The sequence below is a fragment of the Sceloporus occidentalis genome, unplaced genomic scaffold (assembly GCF_023333645.1).
Source record: "Sceloporus occidentalis isolate IW3139 unplaced genomic scaffold, rSceOcc1.0.p SCAF_6, whole genome shotgun sequence".
Classification (NCBI taxonomy): Eukaryota; Metazoa; Chordata; class Lepidosauria; order Squamata; family Phrynosomatidae; genus Sceloporus; species Sceloporus occidentalis.
Window position 1 is genome coordinate 75,871,086 of NW_028316986.1, and position 24,893 is coordinate 75,895,978.

Below are 24,893 nucleotides of genomic sequence, written 5' to 3' on the forward strand. Positions count from 1 at the left end.
GACAATTTGCTTCAGGGCATTACAAAGTAAGCATCTCCATGCCTTGGCTCTGTGCATACTGTCAGCCCCAGCCAAAACTCACTCATTGCTCACAGGAGCCAGAGAAAGGGGTCAGCCAGGACTCCAAACAAGACATTGGAGAGCTAGAGAAAATTCCCTGGTCTTGGACTACCTTTCCCAGCATCCCTTGGCCAGGAACTAGGGGGAAATGACAAGTAGAGAGTGACTGAAAATAAAGGCTGCAATGCATGGTTTGTCCATTTACAAAGTGAATTAACTTCACTGTGACTTTTGGTCTGATCTCACACAGTTATATAATATAAACAATATTGCTGCCAACAAAATAACTGAAACACACACATGAGGCTGGTGTTTCTAGTGAGTTGTCTCAGATGCAAGAATGCCTACCTTAGATGACATTTTAGAGCATATTGGGGAGTTTGGCTTGTACCAGAAAAGGGCATTTTTTGTCCTGTGTTTGTTTTCTGCTGCTTTCACACCCATCTATGTAGGTATTGTCTTCCTAGGTTTTATACCAGAACACCACTGTCAGAATCCTGGGGTTGCTGAGTTAAGAGCCAGATGTGGCTGGAGTCTGGAAGAGGAGCTGAATTACACACTTCCAAAAAAAGTGAACCACGGTGACACAGTCACGAGTCAGTGCCAGAGATACGACGTGGACTGGAACGTCACCGAGCTGGACTGCATTGATCCAATAGACTTTTTCATCACTTCTGGGAACCAAAGCAGCATTCCTCTCATTCCTTGCCAAGATGGCTGGTTTTATGATGTCGGGGGTTCATCCATTGTGAGTGAGGTAAGAATGCCTTACATCAATTATGAGCTATTTGGTAGTAGGCAATCCTGGCATAAAGGACCAAAGCAGGGCCAGCCCTACCGTGAGGTAGAGTGAAGTGGTTGCCCACATGGTGATGCATGGGAAGGGGGCAAGACACAGCAGTGAGATGTTGAAGGACAGAAGTATAGGTGCCATGCACAAACTACCCTGCTGCCCACCATTGTAGTAAAAGATTGTGATCAATTCAGCATCCATGGCTAGACCTTAAACTGGGGGTGGGCAGCTATACCAATAGTAGGAGCCACATTTTATTGCACACACACACACACACACACCACCAGCTGGTAGACTACCATGATACTTTTCTATCGACCTGGAAGTCATGCAACATTGCTTCCCATTTTGATTTCAACTGGTTTTCATCTGGTTTCCCAGTGAGCATGCAAAGTAGCCCAGTTCACCTTGTTTTGGTGCAGTTTTGCCATAGTTTTGGTGGTTTGGAGATGATTTTTTTTTGCCTGAACGTAAATATATATATATATATTATTTTAACTATTTTAACTTTTTAAAAAATTGCATGGGGATGGAGGAAGTGTAGGGAAGTTGAAGGATGCAAAAAAGATTTGAGGGCCACATGAAGTCCACAGAGTGCACTTTCCCCTCTTCTGCCCTGAACTTTGAAATTGGTGGTCCTTTTACATGATACAATTATAGCACTATGATTTCACTTTAATTGCCATGGGAGCATCCTATGGAATCTCAAGGTTTATTTTATTTTATTTTTATTCTGACTTTCTCCCAAAAAGGGACCCAAGGTGGCTAACCCAGAGTTTTCAGTTTTGGGGTTTATCTAAACTGCATAAATAATACAGGTTGACACAACTTTAACTGACATGACTGAATCCTACAGAATCCTACGATTTCTAGTTTTGAGGGGCATCACACACTTTAGTAAAGAAGGCTAAAAGACCTTGTAAAACTATAAATCCCAGGATTCCACAGAATGGAGCTATGGCACCAAAAATGGTGTTAAACTGCATTATTTCTATAATGTAGATGCACCTTAGAGAACAAATATTTAGAATCCTTTAGAGGAAAGTTCTAATGTCTCAACAAACTACAAATCCCAGGATTCCTTAAAATGTATCCATGATTGTTAAGGTGGAATTATAGTGCAATTACACCAGTAACAATTACACCAGGCAGCTGTGAGCCTCATCAGACATCCTTATCCAGGTAGTTTTCAAAGATGTATCATGTTGGGGGCTATACAGACATCTCCTAAGGGATGACGTGATACTGCCCCATCCTAGCCAGATCAGGGCCGTGGCAACTGCACGCTGAGGTCCCAATCTGGCATTTCCAGGGTGTGGTAGCTGTGGGGCTGTGGCTATATGGTACTCTTTCAGCGCTGCGTCATTCAGACGCAGCGTCAGAGGAGCACTGTGACACCATGTACCATGTGGAGTGGCATGCAGTGTCACAGCACCCTGGGGGCAGAGTCAGGGCATGCATCATGTAGACGCAGTGCCCTGACTCTGCCTCCAGGCTGGCCTTAATAGCCAGTCTGAAGAGCCCCTTAGTCTCTTGCAGCATAAAAAAAAGGAATGGAAGAGGAGCAGAGAAAAAAATGTGGCAGCAGCATTATGACTGAGCATTTGTGAATATAAACCTACTTCTTTGGATGCAGTACAGAGTAATAATAAATGTTCAGGTACAAAGTATATTTAGACAGTTGTGAGAGTTAGATGGAATGTAATAGGATCCAGAAAAATGCAAATCATTTCCCTTGCCCTATATTTTCAACAGGCTGCATAAGGTGATATGGATCTTTCAGATCTTTACATCAGCCAGTTAGGGTGTATCCACACTGCCAAATGAAAGCAGTTCAACACCGCTTTAACTGCCATCACTCTATTCTGTGGAATACTGGGAGCAGTAGTTTAATGAGGCAGCAGAGCTCTCTAAAAGACCTGGCTGAATACTTTAGCAAACTCCAAATCCCAGGATTCTATCGGGTAGAGCCATGGCAGTTAAACTGGTATCAATCTGCTTCAATTCTGCAGTGTGGCTGCAGCCTCAGTGTATGGAAGCACCTTATCCAGGGACTTTATCACACAGAAGACAAAGCGCCCAAATTCCATGGATAAATGGGGTTTAAATCCCTGGGAATATCCCGCAAGAACAGGATTGTTTTCAGACTAGGGTTGCCATATCCCGCCCCCCGGCGGGACAATCCCGGTTTGGGTGGTGCCATCCCGGTCCCGGTCCGGTTTGGCGCCCAAACCGGGACGGCCCCGCCCACCGCGGCCACCTCCGCCGCCGCGGCTCCAAGGCCTTTCTGAGGCCTGGGGCGAGGCCGGGGCGATCGCCGCCGGCCTCCTCCCCTCCTTCCTGGTCCCTGCGGGGGCCAAGAAGGAGGCGAGGCTGCGGCGATCGCCGCCGGCCTCCTCCCCTCCTTCCTGGTCCCTGCGGGGGCCAAGAAGGAGCCGAGGCCGCGGCGATCGCCGCAGGCCTCCTCCCCTCCTTCCTGGTCCCAGCCAGGGCCAAGAAGGAGCCGAGGCCGGGGCGATCGCCGCCGGCCTCCTCCCCTCCTTCCTGGTCCCAGCCGGGGCCAAGAAGGAGGCGAGGCCGCAGCGATCGCCGCCGGCCTCCTCCCCTCCTTCCTGGTTCCAGCCGGGGCCAAGAAGGAGCCGAGGCCGGGGCGATCGCCGCCGGCCTCCTCCCCTCCTTCCTGGTCCCAGCCGGGGCCAAGAAGGAGCCGAGGCCGGGGCGATCGCCGCCGGCCTCCTCCCCTCCTTCCTGGTCCCAGCCGGGGCCAAGAAGGAGCCGAAGCCGGGGCGATCGCCGCCGGCCTCCTCCCCTCCTTCCTGGGCCCTGAGGGTCCCAGGAACGAGGAGAGGCCCCGATCCTGGCCTCCGATCGTGGCGGGGCCCAGGCGGGGAGGGAAAGCCTCCTTAAGTGGAGGCTTTCCCTTGCCGCTTGGCCTCCGCTGCGATCGCGGTAAAATGTAGGACAGAATTTTCAAATGTAGGACACACTTTTTGTGTGTCCTACATTTGAAAATTTTGTCCTACATTTTTCCCGGTTTCGAGGTCCGGCACTATGGCAACCCTATTTCAGACATGTCGGGCAATTGACATTAATGCGACATTAACCCATGCAGAAAGCCCCAAAATTATGCTGCTATTCAACTTTGGGAGTTTCTGCAATTTTGCAGTTTTCTGCACGGGTTAATGTCGCATTAATGCCCAAGTTGCATGACATTATCTGAAAACAATCCTGCTCTTGTGGGATATTCCTGAGTTTAAACCCCATGGGATTTGGGCGCTTTGTCTCCTGTGTGTTAAACTCCCAGGTGTCGTTACTGGGAGAGGTAGGAACATGCCTGTGGTTGTACCGTAACAAGCAATCTCCTTCCCAAAGCAAATCTGGTATTATCTTTTAGGCAGCAAGCAAAATCTGTTCTGTTCATCTGGACTTTTTGTGATTAATGGCATTTCATTACTAGTTAAAATAAAACAACCTAGCCATGATCCAAGGTAGGTTAACACTTTCATTAAATACATATTAAAAGAGCATTCCAGTCCTTCCGATCAATGCTAGTTAAAATGGTGGACCATGGTCCATTGCTGATTCCCCAGCCATTGGCTGGCAGTTTGTGGCAAGTTTCCAGGAAAGAAAGAAATAATTGTAGTCCATGGGTACAAATATGGTGCCAGTCCCTAGCGCAATGGGAGAAAAACCTGCCAGTCCACCCCATCAGATAGCTTTAGATCTTTTTATCAGGCAAAGCATAGCAAAACTTGGAATGCCAGGAGGGGTGGAGATAGAGATAAATCCAAAAATAATCCTGGCCAGATATTGCCATGATATCTGACAGGATGGAGACAGCAGGGAAGAGGTACACTAGCTGACATCTCAGGGAATGTAGGACATGTTGCTTTTCTCCATCTCTAAAGTCAATGTTGAAGTAAGGTGGTCTGCTCAGAACTATGATGATCAAAAATAGAGGCAACTCAAGAGTATTTTCCTGTATTTTTCAATGGCAAAACAGTAATGGTAACAGTAACATATTAATAATGAGTTATCCAGAGTGTTACTTTCTTGATTGTAGTAATGATAACAAGTAACAACCCACTGAGGTAGTAAAGTATGAGTAACTCAAATCATTTCCATTTTTAAAAAATCAAACTCTAATTCTGTGTACCCCAGCAAACCACAAATCTCAGGTTTATGTAGGATGGAACTTTTACAGTTAAAGTAGTATCAGACTGCTATAGCTGCATAGTGTATACATAAGGGCCAGTGTGGTGTAGTGGTTTGAGCTCTGAATTATGACTCTAGAGACCAAGGTCTGAATCCCTGCTTGACCATGGAAACCCATTGGGTGATGTTAGGCAAGTCACACTCTCTCAGCTTCAGAGGAAGGCAAAGGCAAACCTCCTCTGAACAAATCTTTCCAAGAAAACCCCGTGATAGGTTCACTTTAGAGTTGCCACAAGTCAGAAACTACTTGAAGGTATACAACATCATCATCATCAACAACAACAACACTATAGACACAGTCCTAGTTCTGTAGGAAGACAGAGTCCTCAGTGTGCTGTATTTGTTGTATGTGTAGATTCTCATTCACTCACCACTCTGAAATGAGAATTTTTAAAAGATTGCTCTCAACTCTGCTGTTAATATTCACTTGGATCCAAATTCAAATCAGATTGATTTCACTAGAACTTAAATCCAATTAACTTAATTTTAATCCAACCCATTTTAACTGGTACTCTTAGAACTAATGTTCTTGGCTTCTCAAATTCAATTATGTAATTGTCTATAATGATGCATCCTTTTCATTTTTAATCATTTTTTAAATTAAGTATGTTGTTCACTGCAATGAATAAAAACAATGATAATTAATTGCTATATAAATGCTTTTAATAAATAAATAAAGCTCCAGTATCTTGGAATAAAAAAATATTGGCTCATATTTGCATGTGCTGAAAATGCTCTTCAGAGCAGTGCTAGTCAAAGTGGCGATCCATGGACTAGTCCTGGTCCTTGAGCCATTGGCAGCCAGTCCAAGACTCGGTAAGTGACAGAAAAAATGAAATAAAGTTTCATATATATATTCTCTAATCTGGATTTTGTTTTGTTTTTAGTTTGACCTGGTGTGTGAGGATGCCTGGAAACTGGACCTGTTTCAGTCATGTGTGAATGTGGGATTTTTTGTTGGTTCCATAGGCATTGGATACATGGCCGACAGGTTGGTCAGATTTTATACATCAAGGGGGAGAGGCTTAGTATGTTAAGAATCTATAGAAGCTAGAGAATAGTGGTGTACAGAACACACACAAATATTTTTGTCCATGAGGAGAAAAGATGTTTCAACACATCAAGACACCTCGAAATAAAAAATAGGTTAACCACCATGAGTTGATTTGATTTTGCATTATGGTACTTTCCTTTGGGAAAAATATATTTGGAAAAACACCTCATTGCTTTTTGCACAATGAAATTTTCACAAAATGTCCTTGAAATGTGAAAAATCATAGAAACGGGCACAAAAATGATTAGTGTCTTATCCAATAAGATTTCGTTCTTGTGCGCAACAATGAAACAAGCAAAGATTTACATCCTGTAACTTGAGTCACAGCCTATTGAAAATAGAGTATGGTTTTTCTGTGAAATTGGTGATATTGGTTGGATTTTGTTGCAATTGCTAGGTATTAAAATAGTTAAAATATTTGCATTGTTCATTGACCTCAGCTTGATAAAACATAGAATACATGTCTGATCTCACCATTAATTATGGTCTGAGTTCATAGCTGGCACATTCACTGAATAGGAAATAAGTATCAATGTATTAGTTTTAAGGGGTGGAGGACAGAAAACCAATTAGAACCAGATTTGGCTGTGTACAACTGGTCTGATGGAATTGTGAACATCATAGACAATGTTATCTATAGCCCATCAGCTCTGAAAATATTTACAGCAATTTACAAGGGAGGTCCTAAAAACAAGGACGTCAGAAACATCTTTTGGGGTGGAGTGAAGGAATGACACTCAAGTCTAGTAGTAAGGCAGGGAAATTTGCAAGGCAGGTGCCGTGGATATGTAGATGGGAAAAATGGTCCAGACAAGTAAGTTTACGTTTAGATTTGTAGAAATTTATTTTACAAGGTTAAGTCGTAAAGACATACCTTTATATGTGGAGACTAATTCTCTTACTGAAAAGCAAGAAATGTGGTTTTGATTTTGTCTAGGAGCAAATTAGCCTACCATTTTTATTCCCATATAATTAATTGTGATGAGGGTCACACGTCTGGTTTCATTTATATAATAATGTGTCATTTTTCCCAATAGGTTTGGCCGTAAATTGTGCCTGTTAATCACCATCCTTATCAATTCCATCTCCGGTGTTCTTGTGGCCGTTGCACCTAGCTACATCTGGGTGGTGATCTTCCGTTTAATACAAGGGCTGGTCAGTAAAGCAGGATGGTTAACAGGCTACATCCTGAGTAAGCCTTTTAATTGTTGTGTCTCCTGGGATTTAATAAGTAAATTAAAAGATGCAATAGATTTGTTGTAGCACAATTATGTTGAGTGTAAGCTCTGCCAAGAAATGTAAGGCAGGATCAGAGAGTTCGAGGGCTTATCTACGTGGCTTATTTCGAATTCTACCCAGGCTCACTGTGTCCGGTGTACATGATACAGGGTCAAAACTCCAAGTCAGGTACAAATTGTCTTCATGACATTCACATCTGATCCAGCCTTTTTTTTTCTTAACTCAAATTTTAAAACCTTACTTTTTACTCCGAATTTCCAGCTCTCTCTGTAGTGATGACAGGCTGCTGCCTTCCCATATGGTCCCTACGAGGTACCCAATGCCACTACTGGGGGCATGAATCATAGAATCATAAAGTTGGAAGAGACCATAAGGACCATCCAGTCCAACCCCCCGCCATGCAGGAAATCTCCATCAAAGCATCCCCAACAGATGGCCATCCAGCCTCTGTTTGAAGACCTCTAAGAAAGGAGACTCCACTACATTCCAAGGAACAGTGTTCCACTGTCAAACAGCCCTTACTGTCAGGAAGTTCCTGCTAATGTTGAGGTGGAATCTCTTCCTGTAGTTTGCATCCATTCTTCACTGAGATCAGAATGAGGCACCCAACATTGCTAACATGGCTGGACAACTTGTTGCAACCTCATTGCTGGCACTGGGTGAAAATGGGAATCATGTGGGAAGGCAGCCACAATCATCACTATGGAGAGAGCATAGGTAACGGGGAATTTGGGAGGGATTCAAATCTAGAATACTCTGAGGGAAGCCTTCAGAGTGGAAATGTATACATGTCTACTCAAAACAAAAAGTAAGTCTCAATGGCCTTCAATCTCACTTAATTATGTACTGGATTGCACACTTAGCTAATTGATCACTGTGGGTCAAAATGTAAATGGAAGAATCAGAAAGAAGAAAATATTAAATATATCCTTTTAATAAAAAGAGATGTTTTTGTATATTAAATTATAAGTTGTATTTTACCTCCTTTAACAGCAAAGAATCCTCTTGCACCTTAAAGAGTTACACATTTTTGTTACCATGAGCTTTTATGGATATGAAGTCGAAGGCTTTCATGGCTGGCATCCATAGTTTTTTGTGGGTTTTTCGGGCTATGTGGCCATGTTCTAGAAAATTTTCTTCCTGACGTTTCACCAGCATCTGTGGCTGGCATCTTCAGAGAATACTTGCCTGGAAACAATGGGTGTATATATACTGTGTGAGCCTGGGAATGCAGGAGTGATTTGCATGTGTATTGTTCTGTGCTGATGGCCGGCCTCAGGCTGGGAGGCTAATGCAAAAGAGAATTAATGTCTGCTAATTGGTGATCATTATCTGCTGGGAAAGCCCCTGACTCTAAATGGTTTCCCATTTGCATTTGCTGACTCCTTATTTTGCTATTCCTCAGGACTGGTAGCCAAATTTTGTTCACTTTAAGGGTTTCTTCTTTCTGTTTGAAATTATCCACAAACATCTGGACTCACTGTGCACTAGGACACACTGCTAGCTCTTCTTGTACAAGAGACCCAATGGCATACGTACACATCCACTTCACTCCTGAGACTATGAATGTTGCACAGTGGTGCAGTTCAGCTTGCATAACTTGCAAAGTTACTTCAACTTGTGAAGTTACTGATATAACTGTTTTCTGCTGCTCCAGAGACTAGGACCCGGAACAATGGATGCAAGCTACAGCAAAAGAGATTCCATCTCAAAATTAGGAAGAACTTCCTGACAGTAAGGGCTGTCCGACAGTGGAACACACTCCCTCGGAGTGTAGTGGAGTCTCCTTCCTTGGAGGTCTTTAAACAGAGGCTGGATGGCCATCTGTCGGGGATGCTTTGATTTGGATTTCCTGCATGGCAGGGAGTTGGACTGGATGGCCCTTGCGGTCTCTTCCAATTCTATGATTCTATGATTCTATAACTTCCCAACAGGATTCCAGCCACCTATGCTTAAAATATTTCTAATTCACTTTGTATCAGCAGATCTCCCAAGTAAGGTATATCAGTGAAATCACTTTAAGAGCAATTTAAAACTTTATGAACAGTTTAAAGAATTTTAAATTCACCTCAAACAAAATAAGACCCACAATCTGATAAAGCCACACTACAGTCTCACCTGGTCCCTAATAATTGTATGAACAGGTAGGTTTAAATTTGTGAAACAATCAAACCAACCAATGCCAGTAGAGCTTCTAAGGACAGGTCACTTCACCACGACAACATACAAACCAGAAATCTTTCTCTTGTACCTCCACATGGTGTACTGTTCTCACTGGAGAGTCACAGAAGAGGTCTTCATGATAGATCTTAATGATCAGGCTGGTATATATCTACATAGGGGGATCTAGATTCAGTAGTATTTAGATAATTCCCCCTAATTTACACTGATTATGTTTTTCTGTTTTTCAAAGTCACAGAATTCGTTGGCTTAGACTACAGGAGAACAGTTGGTATAGTTTACCAAATGGCCTTTACTGTTGGGCTCCTTGTATTTGCTGCTATTGCTTATGCAATTCCTCACTGGAGATGGCTACAACTTGCTGTGACATTGCCACACTTCTTCTTCTTGCTGTATTACTGGTAAACAAGACTTAATTTCAATAAGGAAGGAAAAGAACAGAACATAAGTAAAAACATCAGCATTGGAAGACAGAACTATATAATGACCTAGGTCTGATCCCTATTGGTTAGTCCCAATTAAGAGTAGTCCTGAATAGTGAGTCAACACACAGGTAAATCTCACTGAGTCAATGGTTCTACTTGAGCTGAAACTAACAATAGGATTCAGGCCAAAATGTTATGTCTAGTTTGCTAAATTTGTGCTAAATAGTTCATTTCCCCCCAGAAAGAGTGTATTTGTTACCCATCTGACTTTAACCCTGGGAGATGTTAGTACTGTAAATTTTAAGTACATAAACTATGCAAAGGGAAGAGTAATTAGAATCTAAACAAGGTTAATGGACAATATGGCTTTGTAGGTTATTTTCCAATAAATTTACAATTCAAAAGATAAACTAGAGTGTAAGATACTTGGCACTAAGATGTTGATATTTGCTTTCATGTTCAGTTTCTCACAGTGCTCAGACCAATGCCCATATTATCCTACCTTTTCTTTTACAATTAATATTATAGCCAATTTCTTGACATTTCAGGTGTCTTCCAGAGTCCCCACGGTGGTTGATAGCCCAACAGGAAAGTGATAAAGCTCTGAAAATCATAAAAAGCATTGCCAAGGCAAACCAGAAGAAGCTACCTTCATCAATGGAGGTAAACCAACCTATTTTATCTTCAAAAATTTTATTAACTAAACATTAGTTTTTATATTATGTATATATTGTTCATAATTCAAGACAGAAGTCAGTTTGCTGCAAACTTGAAGATGTGTTTAATTGTCAAACCCATTCTTACAGAGTAACTGCCCTCAGATCAGCCCATTGTATACTTGTAATTGTACTGTTTTTTTAAATATTGTTAGCAGCCATGAGTCTCAGTTTTGGGGAAAGGTCAGGATAATAATAATAATAATAATAATAATAATAATAATAATAATAATGGGCATGGTGCAATGCTATGAAATTCAGAGATCTGTAGATTTTTAATGATATTCTGTCTTCTCTGGGGCTGTCCGTACAGACTAAAAACCCCATGTCACTCCTAGCCTTGTGTCATAACCTCTTTGGATGACACAGGCCAAAACCCAGGATCAGGTGGATCTGTCCTAATCCCAGAGTAAACAGCCCTTAATGCCATGGCCAATTTGATCCCAGGTTTGCCATGGAGTTTCCTGGAATCTCCATGATAACCCTCAGCTGTTTAAATGGCCTTACCTTTCAACACCACCATTCCCACTGGAAAGTCCCACATTGCCTCTTCTGAAACAGAAACAGGGTGCCTGGCCACATGGATGCAGCCAGTCACCCTGTTTCTGCATCAGATATGATGGTGGGGGGCTTCTCAGTAGGAGTGACAGTGCTTAAATATATGGAACACATGCTAGTAGCAGGTCCCTGGGCCGACACAGGGGGAGGTATGTAAACACTTGCCACAGCAGACTACAGATCTGAGAATTCCATAAACTGGAGCTGTGACAGTTAAAGCGGTGTCAAACTGCATTAATTCTGCAGTACATCAGCAGCCTCAGAGAACACCATTACCTCTTTGGTGTAGACATAATAATGAGCTGTAGCTCTTTCTTGATCCAGCTAGGATAGGAATGGACAATTGGGCAAGAGCTAGGAGCCATTTTTCACTCTATGATCCCTGGAAGGTTGCATTACTACTTCACAGTGAGACCAGAGGTGATGTTATAAATCCCATATTTGAGAGAAAGGCAGGATATAAATCCAATAAATAAATAAATAAATGTCATCCCCACTTTTGTTCTTAGCTGATTTTATGCCCATTTGTGGTCTTCTTGGGGAGCCAGTGAGAGTTGGAGCAAAACAGTGTTTTGTAGCTGTTTTGAACTGTTTGAAGCAATTTGAGGATGAAAAATCACCCACAAAAAAGAACTGGGTAGAGAGTCTGGGGGCTTGGGGCTTGGGGGGGATATTCTGCATGGCTTCAAGGGCTGATAAAAATGGGGTGAGATGGATATGTTTCATTGGCCACACTTTCCTCACCCCTGAGCTCAGGGCATTGAGTGTGTGGAAGCAGGGCTAACCAACAACATTTTGCTGCCTAAGGTAGAGAAGAAAATGGTGTCCCTATCCCTGACTTCCGTAAAAAGAAGTTCACAGCATCCCAAGCCAGCCATGTTGGGGCATCTCATCCCATCTCTAGCAGAATAAATACAAGAACAATGGCTTCAGTAATTAACAATTTGCTGCTATCTCACAGTGACACATACATCTGCTTCCTAAAGTGGTTGCTTCACTCTGCCTAATGATAGGTCTAGTCCTGTGTGGAAGCAAGCTTGGGGAATCTGGTTGGCTGGAGAATCATGTGCATATGAGCAGCGAACAGACTGTGCAACATGACATTGTTTTTGGCATGAAAAATTAGAGAAAGGGATTAAAATATCTGCCAGAGGTCCAGTGTGTATGGACACACTTGTCTATATCCATGACCCATGAAGACACACATTTCTTTCAGCTTTTGTGCTCTAAGTGCTTGCATGGTTGTTGCCTAAACATCATAATGACATTGTTATTTTGTTATTTAGTGAAGAATAAAGAATGAAAGGATAATGAAAGGAGGAGAAATTAGAGTACATCATTAAGTGGTGGATAGAGAAAAGAAGAAAGTATTTTAATGAGAGGTACAGTGTAGGAGAGGTAGCAATTGTTAAGATATATATATATATTCGTTCCTCCATTTTTGCAGGGGGATCCATTCTGGAACCCCACACACACACACACACACACACATGGAAATTCACATATATTCAAAGCCCATTGATTATAATGGGCATGCGTACCATGGGTTTGTGCACCATTTTACTCCTTCCCCAACTTGCTGTGATGAAAAGTGAGACTGTGGACTCCATGTCTGCAAATTAGACACACATATAAAATGGTTGTTGTTTTGCTTGTCACTATTTTTATTTTTTTGTTTATGTTTATGTTTTTGTTCAAGTCTATGTATGTTTGTATGTATGTTTCTACTTTTAAAATATTAATAAATGTTATTATTTTTTTAAAAAACTCATAATAGCTTTGGGAATTGTTCTTTTTCAAAATAGTGTTTGAAAAAAATGAAAAAACATATAAAAGATATTTGAAGATGTTTTAATGGGGGCGGGTGTCTTCTAACCTTTGTTCTTCCTGAAGTTTTTCTAGAATCCCTGAAAAAATAGCTCAAAGTGTCAAGCTCAGTCTTTTTAAATTCCATCTCCTCACACCACAGTACTCCTGCTTCATTTGATCTTTTAGAATTTACAGTCTGAGGACGAAGAGGGTGAAAAGCTACACCCTTCCTTTCTAGATCTCGTGAGAACACCACAGATAAGGAAACACACGCTCATCTTAATGTATACTTGGTAAGAAATGTTCATTAAAAAGCCTTTGCCTTGCACATCAGTCCATCTCCATGAAAATGATCCAACCCCTCCCATACATGTAACTCTCAGAGAAAGCCATATAAAGATACACTGGAGTTCCTCAATTCCTACACTGCAATGTGTCTGTCAATTGGAAGCCCATCTACAATTTCCATACATTCATGACACACTCTACAATTCCATCTTTGGAGGCCAAAGCACACTAGTTACTATCCTCTGTTTTTGCTCTATATTTAAATGTGAAGCTTTATTTTTTTTATTTTATTTGTATACCGCCCTCTGGCAAACCAATCCGGGCGGTTAACGTGCAGTTTGGAAAAATTAATTTTTGGAGTTCTGTTCCTAAAATTATCCAGCTACTAGTGTTGGGTGGGGGAATTCAGTAACACACAATCCAAAAATGTAACTTTTCCTTACTCTGAAGAGTGGAATTTCTGGATGAGCACTGTCTTGGGGAAATATATGGCTTCATTTGGCCTCTATTCTTTGTCTAGGTTTACAAGCTCGGTAATATATCAGGGCCTCATCATGCACATGGGAATATCTGGCGGCAACATTTATCTGGACTTTTTTTACTCTGCTCTTGTTGAATTTCCAGCTGCCATCATACTCATACTCACAATTGACCGTGTAGGACGTCGCTATCCGTGGGCTGCATCAAATCTGACGGCAGGAGCTGCCTGTCTTGTTACAGCCCTTGTCCCTGAAAGTAAGTTCTGCACTGAGATGTCTTTATGGGATTATCTTGCTTGCCATTTACGTGTCAGAACTTAGTTTTTTCCCCACGGTACTTTTTCGACTGTTCTTATGGGAAAAATAATATACAGGGACTTGTATGGGTTGTAACTGCTTGTCACACTGAGGCACACTGGTGGGAGGAGGCTGGATGCACCATCCTTCAGCACCTTATTCATCAGTGTTGCAGCACTCCTTTGGTGGTTATGGCTGCCTTGCTTTTAAGGGGGGCTTTAGGAGGCATTTGTGATGGTGTCATCAGTGCTACAATTGTAAATATGAATACCAAAATTTATAAAATCATAAGTCTAGTTTATGATGTTGTAAACACAGAACAACATGGCTGGCAATGTCTTGTCACTGATGAAGACCTACAGAAACAACTTTCTAATCATGTGAGTAGTTGTCATAGTCCTCAGTCGGTTTATGATATACAAGCTGTTTGAACACAGCAATTTTGTCAATATATCATGCCCATTTGTGGATTTGAATGGATTTTGATGTCTGTGTGATTGTTATATAGTTTATAATTTAGGTTTATCGCTTTGGTGCTATTTTTGTTTGAGGTGTTTTGTTTCCTTTTTGGGGGTGATTTACTTTTTTGGACACCCTTCCCTTTTTTGGCTTTGCTTATCTACTGTGTATGTGCAGCTATATCTCAGAAAATAGAAGTACTCCCACTTCTCATTCCCAAAATATTATTGGCAGAGAATCATCTGGGGGGATATTTGGGGTGGGGGCATTTGGTACATAACAACTAACATAGCATTGGACTTGAAAAATAACACCTATGCAGTGATTTTTTAAAATAACATTCTGTGGTCTACTGTACATACCGTCCTTGGATAAGTAGTGTGGGTTTAGCCCTGTTCAAGCATTCAAAAAATTCAGAGTTAAAATAAATTATGAGGAAGAGAATTGCACTAGTTTTGACCCTCTGGCATCAGCCTCATGTGGAGAGGCACCATCTGAAGAAGAGGCCATCTATCATGTGTGGTGACTCTCAACAGGACGACAGCGATGCCAGAAAGAATGGGATGAGTACACTCCACTTCTTCACATGTTTAGTTTAACACCATTGTTAATGCCTGAATGAGGTTTTTATGGCAGCACTTTCTGTGAGTTGGGTTGCTCACATATCGAGGATCTGTGTCACACAATGGAACTAATTAACTTTGTATACTAGCATCTCTTCACCTTCCAAATACATCACACAACTGTAGGTCTACTGAAAGCTTTAATGATGTTCCATTACTTCGTTATAAATATTTGATGCAGTGCAAGCAAGTATTATATGAAGGGATACAAAACCTGCTTCATAAAACAGAATGAGAAGAGCAAAAAGTAGATTCAGTTTTATTAGTAGATAACTGAGACATGCAGTGCATCATCTACTAAAAGATATTTCTATCCTAAGTTAGGATTCTGAGAAATAAAACTGGGGTATGTATGTGTGAGAAACTGGGAGTGGAGTTTTTTGGGAAAGGATTTGAGAGGTTGGTTGTGCTAATAATGATCACAAATTCCACATCTGAGCAGCTACAGAGAGGGACTTAGTCATTTAATTTGTAGCTCATTCCTGCCTTGTTGACCTATTACTTTGCACCTGGATCCTCAGAATTTTCATAAAAATCAAAGTGATTTTGTAAGGCTGATCTCTGTTGCTTACCTCTGAAGTAAAATTCCAAAACAGAGGGATCACTTAACATCAGTTTTTGCCAGAAAAAACAAACAAACATGCAAAGTCAGGGAAACTTTCAGCAGCAACTATTTTTCAATGTCTTTTCAGATCTGTATTGGCTTAAAATGATGGCTGCTTGCTTAGGCAGACTGGGTATTACAATGACCTATGAAATGGTTTGCTTAGTCAATGCAGAACTATACCCAACATTCCTCAGGTGAGTGAACCATCTACAGTCCTCTAGGATGGAACAAAATCTCTTCTCAAAGCAAAGATGCTGTTAGGCCAGGACCATAGGGCACAGGTCCAGGCCTCCAGGGTCCCTCAAATGCCCTCCCCAGTTGACAGAAATGCCTGTCTAGCAGCAACAAAAACACTGTTTCTTAACACTGGCTGGGGTGTTCACAGTAAAGGAAAGTATGTGTGCAGCAAATGACCAGTCAAGACTTTAGCCATGTGCTTTTTTTAAGTAGAGAGCTGAACCAACCAGGTGTTATGGAGTGGTAGGGACAGTCCTAATTAATCCTTCATCATCTCCATTTTTCAGCTGGTTTTTCTTTAAATGTCTGTTTTTCTGTCCTTCTCTCACTTTCCTCCTATTCTAGTTGCTGCAAACCGAGTTCAAAGTACAAAAGTACTTTGCACTCAATTTAACTCAGCAGGGCAAAGAGGGTAGAATCTTGCCCTTCTCAATAGGCTCAGGGAAAGCAAACTGCTGCAACCCCTCCTAGTTTGTGTGCTCTTCCTTGTTAATCCATTTTGACCACATTTTGATATTGCTTGGCCACACCTGTCCTGGTTTTCATCTGTGAAATGTTGGAGGATATATGTAACTGTATGACTCACAATGTAGAGACTGGGTGAGACCTACTAATTTGTTGGCACACCATCTGAAACTGGAAGTAGTCATTCATCCCCTAGAAATGTACTTAAATTCTAATTTACGTGTGCCTGTGCATCAGAGCATCTGGGAAGAGCAACCCATCCAAAGAGATCTTCCATTCATGGCAGAAAATGAAGATATCTCAGGAGCTTATCAAATGAAAAAAATAAGTCGGTTTGCCTCTTCCTCATTCACTTCAGGATCTGGGATGTTATCAGACCTAAATCACCTCCGATCTAGCTGCAGTATCACTGCCCAGATGCATCATGGGTCGAAGCCTTACTCAGCTGGCCATTTTTTGAACTTGGAAAACCTCCAACTTCGAAAAAGTGCTGGTTGAGTGAGGCTTCAACCCAGGATGCATCCGGGTGGTGGTATCGCGGCTAGTATCAGTGGCAATTTAGGTCTAATAACATCTGGGGGCATTCCAGATCCTGAATAGAATGCAGAAGAGGTAAACCAGCTTATTTCTTCATCTAATAAGCTCCTAAGTGAAGTACAGTGTGCCCTTACTTTACGCGGGGGATCCGTTCCAGACTTCCCCACGTAAAACAAATACCGCCTATGCTTGAGCCCCATTTAAATGAATGGGGCTAGTGCACACAGCGACGCGGTGTCACAGTGGCGCAGCGGCAAGAGCACACCATGGGCGCACACTCCATTCATCCCTATGGGACGTGCCTCCCCTTCTCCCCACACACTGTACTAATATTACTTTTTGAGCATAGTTAGTCACTGGCAGTGGTGGCTGAATGATTCTGGGCGATGTAGGCAAAAGAAGAGTACAGTGAGCCCTCCATATCCATGGATTCTTTATCCACAAATTCAAGCATCCACAGTTTGAAAATATTTTTAAAATATACAAATTCCAATAGGCAAACCTTCATTTTGCCATTTTATATAAGGGACATCATTTTACTATGCCATTGTATTTAATGGGACTTGAGCATCCACAGATTTTGGTATTCATGGGGGTCCCTAGAACCAAATCCCAGCAGACACCAAGGGCCCACTGTAATTCTTCCAAGTAGTGTTCATAATATTCAGATTTCTTTTCAACTTCCTTTGCTGCTAAATCAAATAGTTCTTCCCTCCCTCTCTACTGTTCTGACCCACCTTATGGCTCTCACATCTCTCATCTGCAAAGAACCCAGCCCTATCCCTCATCTCTATCCTTGATACAGAGATATATCACCCTCCCAGTTTGATGCATAACACGTAATTCTTGTATAGACAAGAATAGATAATCCACAGTTCTGATTTCTTTCCCTCACAGACACTTTTAGCTAATTTAGGAGATTATCGCACAGGCAAATAAAGCATCCTTTCCCCAACGGAATAAGATCTCCTCATGAGAAGCTTCTGTACTTGAAAATCGGCATGCTAAGCATGGCTGGGTGACAGAGTCAGCGTTTTAGCCTGCAATAACACCCGATAGTAATCCGTAAAGTGACCTTACCCCGTCAGGGAAAGGACGCTTTATTTGCCCATGCAATAATCTCCAGACTCCAGACTGTTTCAGCAGTAGTAGAAGCAGCATCTGTGGTGAGTGGGAGTTGAGCAACCAGGGAGGAGGTCAAGCTGGTTCTCCCACAAAAATCAAGGGGGCGGGAGTGGATCAAATGTACTTTTGATCGTTTTTTTTTTCTCCAGTGGTTCACTACATGAAACGATACAGAATTCTTCAGAGACAGTATTAATAAAATGATGGCTATCCTATGTATATGTGTTTGTTTTTGTATTTTAAGGAACCTTGGGGTACTTGTCTGCTCTTCCATGTGTGATATTGGTGGGATCATAACTCCATTCATTGTCTACCGCTTGGCAGATATCTGGAATGAATTGCCACTTGTAGTCTTTGGTAAGAATTTCATCTTATTCTTCTATATTAACTGAGAGTAGATAATTGCTTTTAGGGCACTATGTGAAAGGATCTTCAGCAATAAGTATAACTAAGAAATTTACATAGAAACTATGAATCTGTAGACATGAAAGCTATATGAGAAAAAAACAAATGGCTATTAATGTCCCAAATCCTGTGTGCTGTCTCCCTGATAAATACAGATCATACTTATGTACTTGGCAGTTAGGTTTAGACTCACAGGTGTCTTGGGATGATGCTCTTTTTGTGTGCCTTCAAGTTAAGATTTATAATGACCCTAAGGTGAACCTATATGGGGTTTTCATGGCAGAATTAGTTCAGAGGTTTGCCATTGCCTTCCCCTGAGGCTAAGAGCATGTGACTTTCCCAAGTGGGTTTTGTGGCTCAGCTGCAAATTGAACCCTGGTCTCCTTAGTCATAGTCCAACACTCAAACCACTACGCCACACTGGCTTTCTTGGGGTGACATTACAATATTCTTTATTTGAATCTTTCCTGCTCAAGACATCCCAGCTATTTTCCCAGCATAATAACAGTCCACTTATAGCCTGCATGCATATTCAATAGAAGATAGAAAATAAATTACCAGACCCAGTGTCATCAAGGCCCACCAGCACGGACTGTTGTTATAGGTTCTTCAAGATGAATAGCTACATTTAGAAGAGACCATTTCTGTTTCTCATTGCCTTTATGTGAACCTATATTTTGGGCTCTGAGGCATTGTGGAAAATATAAATGACAGCTTCAAGTCGCCCTTGGAGTGGTGTTGCTGTCCCTTCCAGGTGAGATTGAGAGGGTTAATGTTGTAAGAGGTCCATCAGAGGGCACTTTGCCCAGGGCTCCCTCAAACCCAGTGCCAACTGTTTTGATGGCTATGAAGTACAAGAGCTGGCAAACATCCTTCTAAAAATATGATCAGATAAAGTGTGATAAAGCCATTTGTCAAGAACCGTGAACATACATTTGGCTGTTCTAGGATCAATTCCTTGTACATTAATATCCTGTTATTTATGTCCAGTCATACGTTATTTTTATTTTTTTCTGAATATTTAGCATAAAAGATAAGGTCTCATTGTTCTGGATTTCTAGAAAAGACAGGTAATTTTCCACTTTAAGTTGGACTTTGGAGAAAAAGCAGGTCATTCATAAATATTCTGTGGAGGGGCAGGGAAGCAGAACTTGCATCTACAAAGTGTCATTTCCTGTAATACACATCAGCTATGTGTTTTTGGCATGAGTAACATATTGCTGAAGCACTTCAGTATTGCTTAATGCTATTTTGAAAATATAAGCGCACAGCATGGCTTCAACTGACCTTTTCTGTGTGCTGCATTTCTGTTTTCAAGCTGTGATTGGCCTCATCGATGGTGGTTTGGTACTACTCTTACCTGAAACCAAAGGAAAAACTTTACCTGAAACAATTGAGGAAGCTGAAAATTTGTACAGGTATAGTTCTTTTAACATGTCTTAAAGCAGGAATAAGCAACCACAGCCCTCCAGAAATTTGTGGACTGCAGCTCCCATGAGTCTTCATTATTGGATAGGGCTGATGAAAGCTATAGACCATGAATATGTGGAGAGGTATTATGAGCAAACAGTGTCTTCTCAGTGTTGGGGGACACAATTGAATTGTTGTTGTTGTGTGCCTCTAAGTTGTTTCTGGCTTATGGCAACCCTAAGGGGAATCTATCACAGGGTTTTCTTGGCCAGATACAGTGTTCAGAGAGGGAGGGTTTGCCATTACTTTCCTCTGAGGCTAAAAGAGTGTGACTTGCCCAAGGCCACTCAACCAGTTTCCATGGTTGAGTGGGGACTCAAATCTCCAGAGCCACAGTCCAGCATTCAAACTACTACATTGACAACTGCATACTAAAGCCTTATTCATACTAGGAATCAGAAGAATACTTACAAATTCCTCAGCCTCATCTAGAAAAGGTATCTTGACATGTCCAGCCACCCCACTGGGAAGAAAAAAAAACCTATAAACCACCATGTAATTATCCATATGAAGCAAGAGTAAAAGAACTGCACTTTTTGTAGCATTTTTCATCATTTGTGGGTTTGGGGATTTGTGGAAAAAATGTACTTTATGCTGAATATAATGATTTATACACAAGACTTATTGTTGTCATTTTGCAAACATTGCAAAATCCAGTGTTTTTACCCAAACAGCATTTGGGTTGAAAATCCCTAAAAGTAAAAATCATTGTAAAATGTGCAAAAGCTCCCCTAATTTCATCCAAGGAAGGGGACTGTCCAGATGTTTTGCTCTTATGTGCAAAGATTTATTTATCTGAATCAGACATACAAAAGAGATTAAAATAAACATTAGAAAAAATGTTGGCTTTGAAATAAATGCCTTAAAATAGTGTTTTAATTGGATTAAAAATCAATTGAATTAATCCTTTTTAAACTTTTATATTACACATTATGGCAGCCTGCAGCCGCCCCTTTGAACCACATATTGGGGCCAGGGCAGCCACAGCGGCAGCCCAAAGGCCCCAATCCGGCGCTTTTCAGGACCAGGGAGAAGTGGCAAAATGCCGCTCCTCCCTGGTCCCAAAAAGGGGTGTCCTTGGGGCTTCATGCACCAGGGCACCCTGGGGAACCACTGCTAGGAAAGAAAGGGACTGCTCTGCCCTTTTCCCCCGGCTTCGTTCCCACAGCCGTTTGGTGGCTGCGGGAACAAGGCGCTCCCAAGAAGGAGCTCCAGAGCTCCTTCCGGCGCCGCTGTTAGGCCGCCACAAGCGGCCTGATGCGGTGTGAACACGCCAGTGCATGCGCCGTTTGGACGCGGTGCGGCTGTGACATCATAATGGCAGCACCCATGTACACAGGGTGCCACCATTATGCCGCCACAGTTACGCGCTAGGGTTGTAGGGCGTCTGTAAAGTACGTCCCAGGCAACCCTAGCACGTATCCAGGCCAGCGCTAAGCACCAGTCTGGAAAGCGCCTATATTAGCTATTTTGTTTTAACTTATATTGTAAGCTGTTTTAAGTTCCATTTAGGAGAAAGACCAGATAGATAGATCTAGGCCATCATCTTGTAGCACTGTGTGCTTGTAAGTAGAGGGCTCATTCCCACTGCAGTTTGCTCAGATGCAGAATTCAGGGCAAACGACTCTTGTTCCCATTTGAACCCGCTTCTGATCCTCATTGGATTGATTCCAGGAGGAAAGAAACCGGGCAAACACAAATAACCTGGGGTTATTTGAGACTATTTTTTATTTACAGTGCTACCTCGGGTTACGAATTTAATTCGTTCCGCGGCGCCGTTCGTAACCCGATACATTTCGCAACCCGAAAAGGCGCTGGAAAGCCGCTAGCCGCGCTTTACATTTGAATTTCGCGCCGAAATTAATTTCGTAACCCGAAAAATCCTTCGTAACCCGGAACAGTTTTTTTAAATCTAACTTTTTCGTACCCCGGAAATTTCGTAACGCGGTCAATTCGTATCCCGGGGTACCACTGTATTTATTTTAAGTTCTTTTCACAAGAATCGATCCTGAAGTGAGTCAAATAGGTGGGAACAACAGATTGGAATCACAGCATTCAGGAGGGGAGGGACAAATGGCAGAGGGGTTTTTACCATCCCGCCTCAGATTATGACAGATCCACCATTTCTCCCCCCTGTACTTGTTTTTTTAATTAAACTAACCACATATTTGATTGATTGCTTTTGCAACTACTTGCAAAGGCATGTAGTTGCTAAAGCAATCAATCGCATAGGCGCTCAGTTTAATTTAAAGAAAACATTGTCCTCCGTTTCTTCCTTCCCAGGATGCCCCAGCAGTCCTGCGTTTCTCTCCCTCCCTGCTCCCCGAAGACCCGTTTCTCTCCCTCCCTGCTCCCAGACGTCCCCCATTTGCCTTGCCTTTACCAGAGTCCTCCGTTTATCTTCCTCTCTGCTCCCAGAAGTCCCCTGTTTCTCTCCCTCCCTGCTCCCAGAAGTTGCTTACTCTGGAGTAAGGTAAATCTTGTTTGTAGTGGGGACAAGGGACTATTTGGGATCGATTTCTGACACGCAGCCAAGCCGGATCAGAAATCAAGTCATTCCTCCAATGGGAATGAGTCCTCTGATGTGCATCAATTATGCACCTTCACAGTTCAATAACTGAGTTCCTTAGCACCTCTGCTACTTAGTCAAGTCCACACAAATTTACATTGTGAGAAAGGTTATACAAGATTTTGACCCAAATAAATAAATAATAGGTGAAGAGAGCAACAGTCTGAGAAGGAGTCTTGTCTGCTACATGTGTAGCCTCTCCTCAAGAGCCTCTCCTACTTGGTCTATCTCTCTTCCCACATACAGAGTGATGATGTGGGGGATTAGCCTGATCCTTCTTCTCAAGTGCTTATTTTAATTGCCTTTTGAAAGTCTGACTAGGGTTTCAATGCATGCTGAGTATTTTCTCCAGCTTTTACAGTGCCATGCATCTCTCTCCTACTCCAAGAGTACAGAGAAAGAAATGCAGATATTGTGTGATGTGAGCATATTTTGAAGTTGGGGTCTGTGCCTTGCCTTTAAATAGGAGATGGCTGAACCTCCATACCCCTTACAGCAAACATAGTTCCTAAGGGCATTCTGCAACAGGAATGTGGCTGGGCTGCTGAAAGTTGTGTGTGCATATAGAAAGAAATGTGAGCACCCTGTGCCACCTTGTATGTAAAGGCAACACCATCCCACTTCTTCCTCATTAGTACTTTTTGCCATCTTGACCACACTACAATGCTGCCTACACATGTCCCAGGTTTCATCTGTGAAATGTTGGAGGGTATGGGTACTATTCGAGCCAATCCAGAGGTTTCAATATCTGCTGCTATACCTGGCCAATGCTTTCAGTGTGGACATCCTTGCTCCCCCTCTGGGCATGAAGAGGACTTTGAGACATGGGTGCAAAATATGTAGTAGCTCAAAAGGGCTGTCAGCAGCACCCAGCCACCCACAGCCCTCTGGACCCAATTTGGGACTTGGTGCCATCTGATTCTTTCCACATTTTAACACAGCAGAAGCTGAGTCTCAACAGCCACCAGCCATTAAAGTTTTTCACAGTGTTCCAATGTAGTATGAAATTCAGGCACGGTGGAAAATTTTAAATGGTGGGCAGTTCCCGTTTTAAGTGTCATGTACTTTTGCCCCAGAAGGCCATGGTAATGTACATCTTTAATAATATTCTGGTTTTCAACCTCCTTTCTTTTGTATTCATTTTGCTCTTCTGGCTTTATTTCCACAGGCAAGGAAAGCCAAAAGAAAACATTATTTATCTTCATGTTCAGACCTCAGACACTGTACCTCATTAAGACAGCTTTCTCCAAGATTTTCCCCTTGGTGATACATGAAGGGAAGTGGATCAAGTGGATGAACAACAACCTTTGTCATCATTCTTTAACATTCTGTAACCCTTTGGTTCTTTGCTCCTACCCTGACTACAATGTATTTTAAAGGACTGTGCTGTCCTGAAGAAAATAACATAGACAGTGCCTCCCAGAGGCTGAAAGTGCTACAAAACAGGCAGCTTCAAGGAGCTGCACTGTTTAAGGAAACAACAATGCTAGAAGCTGCGTATCAACTAAAATAAAATGCATCATTGAGCCAGACATAAGCATTTTTAAGACTTGTTGATTCTAATAAGTGACAGATGAGCATGTGTTTAACTTTTACATTGGCTTCAATGAGAAGGAAATATGTTTAACTTTGGCCAGACTCTCTACTAAGTTTCCAACAGCAAAAGTTAGCTAATAGCAGATAATCCTTTTTTTAAAGCTGCAAATTTCTCTAAGCCCTCCATATCTGCATGATGGTTTTCCTAACCTCCCCTGGTGTAGATTTTTTCACACTCATAGTAAAGTTTAACCACTGCTAATGACAGGTGAGGTGACTAGTAGTTCTAGCAGTAGCTGCAAACTCAGTTTAGCTGATTTAGCTCTGAATTTTCTGTTGTAAGCGGGGAGTTGGATTAGATGGTTTACAAGCTCACCCGAGAGAGAGAGAGAGAGGAAAGTTCTGTGGCTGTGGTTGCATATGTTTAAAAATAAAAATAAAGACAAAACTGAAAACATAAATGACCAAATACGAGCAATACAACACAAGTTAAGTTTAATGTTACCTACTGCAAATAAATTTCAACCAATCAAGTCTTCATCTTCATCGTTGCCCCTAAGTCATGTGACAAGTCAGTAATTAAAAGAATTGGACTGATTGGTAAATGTATGTTTTAACATGTAGCGTAATCTATATGGTATACTTTTCCCTCCTTTTTCTTGTACTGTTTTAATTTGGGATGCTCCCCTTCTTTGGTTTTGTGAAGCCCGCCCACTCATCATTCTAAATCTGTAGCCATATTATTT

General features: G+C 42.0%; 1 protein-coding gene across 1 annotated transcript; it reads left to right on the top strand.

Annotated features, from left to right (window-relative positions):
* Positions 1-400: 400 nt before the first annotated feature.
* LOC149310943 (solute carrier family 22 member 2-like) lies at positions 401-24,176 on the top strand. The gene is made up of 11 exons (XM_089528426.1): positions 401-817; positions 5,956-6,059; positions 7,160-7,314; positions 9,775-9,943; positions 10,516-10,630; positions 13,237-13,343; positions 13,859-14,073; positions 15,889-15,997; positions 18,412-18,524; positions 19,891-19,990; positions 23,780-24,176. The coding sequence occupies exons 1-11, from the start codon at positions 401-403 to the stop codon at positions 23,844-23,846; spliced, it is 1,671 nt and encodes a 556-aa protein (XP_089384552.1). The 3' UTR covers positions 23,847-24,176.
* Positions 24,177-24,893: the final 717 nt, after the last annotated feature.